General features: G+C 35.1%; 1 protein-coding gene across 1 annotated transcript; it reads right to left on the reverse strand.

The window, feature by feature from the left end:
- Positions 1-669: 669 nt before the first annotated feature.
- On the reverse strand, positions 670-5,780 carry LOC129311975 (glutamate receptor 3.6-like). Its single transcript, XM_054954505.1, has 7 exons — positions 5,687-5,780; positions 5,171-5,432; positions 3,299-4,635; positions 2,688-2,965; positions 2,516-2,547; positions 1,658-2,064; positions 670-1,548 (listed from the first exon to the last, which is right to left on the reverse strand). Exons 2-7 carry the CDS (start codon positions 5,424-5,426, stop codon positions 1,099-1,101), a joined length of 2,760 nt encoding a protein of 919 aa, XP_054810480.1. The 5' UTR covers positions 5,427-5,432; positions 5,687-5,780; the 3' UTR covers positions 670-1,098.
- Positions 5,781-6,000: the final 220 nt, after the last annotated feature.

Below are 6,000 nucleotides of genomic sequence, written 5' to 3' on the forward strand. Positions count from 1 at the left end.
TTCTTCTTTCATTGTAACTTTTGCAAGATTATCTAAAGCCACTTATTGACCAAAATGGAGAGTGGTTCAAAGTCTTCTAATGAAATTAAAGCACTTATTGCTTTTACTCTTTGGCAATTTTGGAAGGCCAAGTGTATGTTTGTCTTTGAGAATAAACTCATTGAACTAAGAGAATTATCCAACTGGCCAACTTTTGTATGAATGTGTTTTAGGCTACTAATAACTAGTGCAATTCTAATATGAGAGCCACTTGTATGGATGACAGGGCTCAAGATGCTGCAAATGCTTGTGACCATGATGTTTTGGAGGTTCTAGGAAACTGTAATTTTGCATTCTTTGCTTTTTGTTTTGTTTTGCTTTCTCAAAATAAAGATGGTTTGGGTTTTATCGTTTGAAAGGCTTATGGACATTGTACGCATATTTCTACCAAGTCTACTTATGTTGTCTTACCTTTCTACAATGAAGCTAAAGCTATTTTTCAGTGTGTTCACTGGTAAGTTTCTTCTGGTATTACTCAAGTGTTTTTCTTTTATCTAACTATCTCCTCTTGGTTAAAGCTATGCAAAATCATTCATCTTGCCTTAAATGGGAAGGCTTTACCTTAGCAAATAATATTTTGAATCATCAGCAAACACTAAGCTCTTATGGCTTTTAATAGATCCCAACAAATTTGAACTGTACTACAGAGTGGGTCTCTCATGCAATAGGGAAGGAGGTGTGCTCTTTAGATTGGGCTACTCAACCCCTACCTCCATTGGCTCTTCCCTTGGATCGAGACTTTTTAAAGTCTAGGATGTTTTTGTTTCTTAACACTCATGCTTTTTGCTGCTTGCTTATACTGATCGTTCTGTTCTTTTAATGATAAGTATTTCTATTCCTAGCCAAAAAAAAGTATATGTATACATTCATGTATACTAGTATTTTACACTAGTTGCTTATTTGAAACATACGTGACATGACATAACAAAATTGCTTAAAGATCCTCCATTCATCAATTCAACTTTGTCATTGTGCACAGTTAAATTGGTAAATGGGATCTTTGAGCAATTTTCCCTTAATTTTAAGTAGACCACTAAGATCACATTCTTTTGTTAGCATTTAGCATTGTGAAGAATCATTTTCATAATGAACACTGCACATGTTGGAGTCATCCATTGACCCATCTTCATGTGCCACCTTTCCACTCCTCTTTGGCTTGGCACCATTCTTTCCTTCATCTTCCTTTTCATTGACAAAGGAAATAAATGATCGGATTCGAGCTGAGTGTGACAAGCTAGCAATGAGGTTGCCATCAGAGTGGCGGCTGAAACGATAGGCCATGCGAATGACATAACAAAGGAGAGCAATGAAACAAGCAATGCCACAGAGAAGGAATAGACCCCAGAAACTCTTGAGCTCTAATCTGTCTATGCCTTGCTTTGCACCTTCAGAACTACATGCACTTCTTGAAAGCCATTTGTCATGTATTCTTTGAAGACCACCATTCTCTGATAGCTTCAAGATTGCTGTTGACATGTCTATTGCTAAAGGAGAGTCTCTTGGAAAAGCCTACATCATAATAACGTGCACAATGCATGACTTATGTACTCAATTCCTTAAAGTTTTGGGTCAATATAATAGGTAATCGTAAAGAAAGCAAAGAAGAAAAGGCACTTACGAAACCCCAACCCATTTTGGTGAACTCTTGGCCGACGATTCCAAATTCACACCTGGTTGCAAGAAAGAGCTCCATGTAAGCACGTTCATCGATGATTGCTGCAACACCACCATTGGTAGGTCCATCCTTTAAGGCTTTCTCATATTCTGATGGAGAATTGAGAGGCACGAGCCTAGATTTCATTATGTTAAGCTCATCAGTAAGGTAGTTCTCTGTAAATGAACCTCGCAGATAGCCAATGAGCTCTTTGCTAGTTACTAAGCTTTCAATTCCTTTCACAGGGGAAGAAAGTTGTTCCACTGTGAGAATGGAGGTCAGGCTTGCTATGTAGCTTGAGTTTAGTATCAAGACTACGAAAAGCCATATTATCAGTACTAAGCGACCAAGGGTACTCAGAGTTCTTTCTCCTACAAATAGTCAACATGGTATACGAAAGTTTAATGATAGCAACTAAATAAATATTTTGAGTTTCTTTAAAAGCATATACTCTCTCCGTTTAAAAATATAAAGTATTTTTAATTGAATTTCATGCCTTAATAAAGTAAATACTTACTTTCAAACTAAGTCTATCTTTTTTTATTTACCCCTATTAAATATCTTACAATAAATATAAAGTTATTTATTAATAGGGGTACTTTTAAAAAAAGATAATAATTATACCTCAAAAGACTAAAAATACTTTATATTTTTTAACATCTAATTCCTCAAAAAATGCCTTACATGTTTGAACGCATTAAGTAATGTTTTTTTCTATTTTTAAAACTATCCTCTATTAGTGAAATAACATATTGGCTAATGACAAGGGATCATCTATACAAATTTAAAAAAATTAAAATGAAACTGCAGTCTATCACTTACTATGTGCAAAAAATAGGGTTGAAAAACTAAACCTGCAAAAAGATATTCCGCATGTTAGCAACAAAATATACAATTTATTATGGGATGTGCATGTAAAGCATATGGTTTATACACTATAATTTAGCATTTTGTGAACCAAAAATAAAGCTTCAACGATTTATTCTTTCCTTACCATATAATAGTCACAAATTGTCTTCTAGCAGGACCTCTAAAATCATCATTTACTCGTCGTTCTAAAATCCACACAACAGCTCCCACAACAAAGAAAGACATTCCAGTCACAAACCACATCATTGGAGTAAATGGTCTAAGGAAAGCCCAAGCATTGGAGTATGACTTTTTGATCGGAGCCACGACAACAAGCCCAGACTCAATATATGGTTGTGTGAAATCCACTATCTTTGTTCTGTTTGTGGTAATGGTAATGTCACCTACCACAGCATCAAACTCCTACATATATAAAGGCAAAGTCTCAAAATATAGCAAAACTGATAAAAACACATGAAGATAATGAGAAAGCAAAGAGATTCAACACAATCCATGGATTTTCAGTCCAATTTAGTTAAAAAAAATATTGGTAATTTGTTTAGATTAGATAACTATCATTGCACTACATCATTTGTTACGCTAAGTAGCACAAAAAAAAATTAAAACTTTCATTCAATGTTGTTATGCAATGACAATCATCAAATCAAAAGAAACAAATGAAATTTCTTTTACTAGATTGGACAAGATATCATATATTTATATGAAAACTAAATCCCATATATATTTTATACTTACACTGGTTGTGATTTTGTGTAGCAGTTCTGTATTTAATGGATTAGTTTTACCATCTCCAAATGGGACAAAATTGTATGGAACTGGATAAGGCAATAAGTCCAATGCAGCTGTGAACACATCTACACAATAACCTCCAAACATTATGGATCCTTCAATTCTTGACACAAATTCATTGTAACTAATTCTGAGAGGCACTCCAATTCTTAACCGCCTTCCATCATTGGCAAAAACCCAACCACGAGGTGTTACAGTTGTTTGGCCAGGCCATATCACACCATACAACCCTTTGCTTGAGTTTGAATGACTAGATGCTTGTCTAGTATGTAAACTAGAGGAATTAGACCAAAAGCCAATCCTCCTAACCCCAGTACCAATCACATTAATGATCTCAAATGCAGGATTCATAAGCTCACCATCTGGACTAAACATCATTTGACCTGTTAAACCAGTTCTATTGACCTTCATAGTTTCGTTCAGCAATAAACTACCATTAGCAAAGACCCCTATTGAATTTAGGTCCAACCTATCCCCTTTTAGTCTATTCAAACTTGAATCATTTGAAAATGATAAATTTCCTCCATTATTGAAAAATGAATTAAGTGCAGATGCAAGGACCCAAACAGTATCGTAGGCATATAGGCCATAAGTGTTCCACATGAAAGGACTTTGATTAGGAGCTTTCTCCTTTATTAAATTACTCCACCTAGAAGTGAAATTTTTTTTCATTTTAGAATCAGGTGTATACATTCTCAAGGTAATAACACCTTGGAGGTCATTCATGCATGAAGATGACTCATATGGATAAGTATCTAGTATTGTGGAAAGCCAATCAGTGGCCAACCAGACATACCCACTTTCCATCATGCTTAGTGTCTTAGCCACATGAAGTACGTCTAGGCCAAAACTAGGGTATATGTGAAGGACTATAACCCTGGACTCCCTTATAATGACCTTAGTTAATACACTATTTATCTCTTCGTTATTTATGTTACTAGGCCTAAGAGGGGCTTTATATGAGATCTTACAGCGTTTCTTAGCTAGCTTATCCTCTAATGCAGCTATCCCATTTCTTCCATGATCATCATCGATATAGATTGCTATCACATCTCTCCACTGATAGTAGTCAACAATATCTGCCACAGCAGCCATCTGAAATTGATCACTCTCTATTGTCCTAATAAAATATGGGAATTGAAGAGAATTCAAGGTAGGGTCTGTTGCTGCAAATGATAGTAAGGGTACTTGCAGCTCATTGGCTATGTGTGAAATCACATGAGCCATCACAGAGTACTGAGGGCCAATTATGGCCACTGTGTCTTTCTCCATCAATAGTAATGCTGTCGAAACAAACAAACCGACATAATCATTAGGAATTCGAACCCATTTTAGCAATTGAAATGTCTGATGAAAGAGAAAGAGAGATGGTGAAATTCAGTAACTTTGATATTTTATATTCATGCATGCAATTGCATAACATATCTAAGGAGTTGGTTGTTAATAAAGTACAATGATATAGTGCGATCTATGTAACTGACTCCACCTTATTAGACAAGATTTGTTGTTGTTGTTTTTTATATTCATGCACATATACGTTTAAAAAATGCAATTGTGGTTGGGATTCGTATCTTGTTCTTACATTTATCATATCATTTATCTTAATCTCTTTGTGCATTATATACATTGATAGACGTGAATAGAAAGACTTCACCAAAAGAAGAAGAAATGAATATAAAGAATCCAAATTTAAAATTAACCTTGGTAGCTAGATCTTTCCATTCTGTTTCTCTCTTTTGACTGGATCCTCCAAAGTTTCAGTGTGATGCAAAAGGACAAAAAATTAAAGAGAACATGCATAGTTTGAGAAGGACTCACAATCAATGATGCCGAGAAAACCAGTGGATAATTCAGTGTCTTGGAATGAAATATTGAGCTTAGTTCCATTAAGAACTGATTGATTGGAATTTATATCATCCTTTGCCGCATCAATTGCAACTTTTGCAACTTTGCCAACGGTTGAATTGAAAGATAAAATTGCCCCAATGTTGACAGAACTGGGTCTTGCAGGAAACCCGTTTGAACAAATGTCGCGGTAGAAAATTACAAGCACAAGAAGCCATATTTTCTGCATGTTGTGCTGTTTGGAAAACACACAAACAAATCAAACTTGCAACACATGCCACTATTAAATTGAAGAACAATGAATCTTGAAAGAAAAGAACAGACAAGTATTCTGATGAGATATAGACACTAAACACATCAACTTTTGCATGGCGGATGTATGTATGAGTGTTGTATAGCAACTAGCAACATAAAAGCAAAATGAAAAAAGAAAAGCAACATTTTCTTTTATGAGAGAAAAAGGAAAACAGAATAAGCCAAAATATTAACTTGCTTTTTTGCCCCCTTTAAAGGTGGTGGTGAAAGCTCTGAGCCAAGAGACAGATGAATTCCAAAAGCTTGTTCCTTCCTAAGGCTTTAAGGCTGATTGTTGTTTATGAGAATGTCACAATGAAGCGGCATGAAACCCTTTATATAGGAAGTGGCCAAGCTGAGGTCATGAGCTATGACCTGTGTTGTGCGCCAATCATGATGCTTTTCTAAGTCACTCCATCATTTGAAATTATATATATATTTATGCCAAAATATCTTAAATTAAAACAGTTATTAATTGGGTTTGCATAAGTTCCAGGGCATCACTTTTT

Source organism: Prosopis cineraria, unplaced genomic scaffold (genome assembly GCF_029017545.1).
Source record: "Prosopis cineraria cultivar Desert tree isolate PC_DT_omini unplaced genomic scaffold, ASM2901754v1 PC5, whole genome shotgun sequence".
Taxonomy (NCBI): Eukaryota; Viridiplantae; Streptophyta; class Magnoliopsida; order Fabales; family Fabaceae; genus Prosopis; species Prosopis cineraria.

Coding starts and splice junctions, on each gene's coding strand:
- LOC129311975 (XM_054954505.1), bottom strand. CDS start 5,426: ATGCAGAAAATATGGCTTCTTGTGCTTGTAATTTTCTACCGCGACATT. Junction 4,636..5,170: donor TTTTCTCGGCATCATTGATT/GTGAGTCCTTCT, acceptor TTGTTTCGACAG/CATTACTATTGATGGAGAAA. Junction 2,065..2,515: donor AACCCTATTTTTTGCACATA/GTAAGTGATAGA, acceptor GACTATTTGTAG/GAGAAAGAACTCTGAGTACC.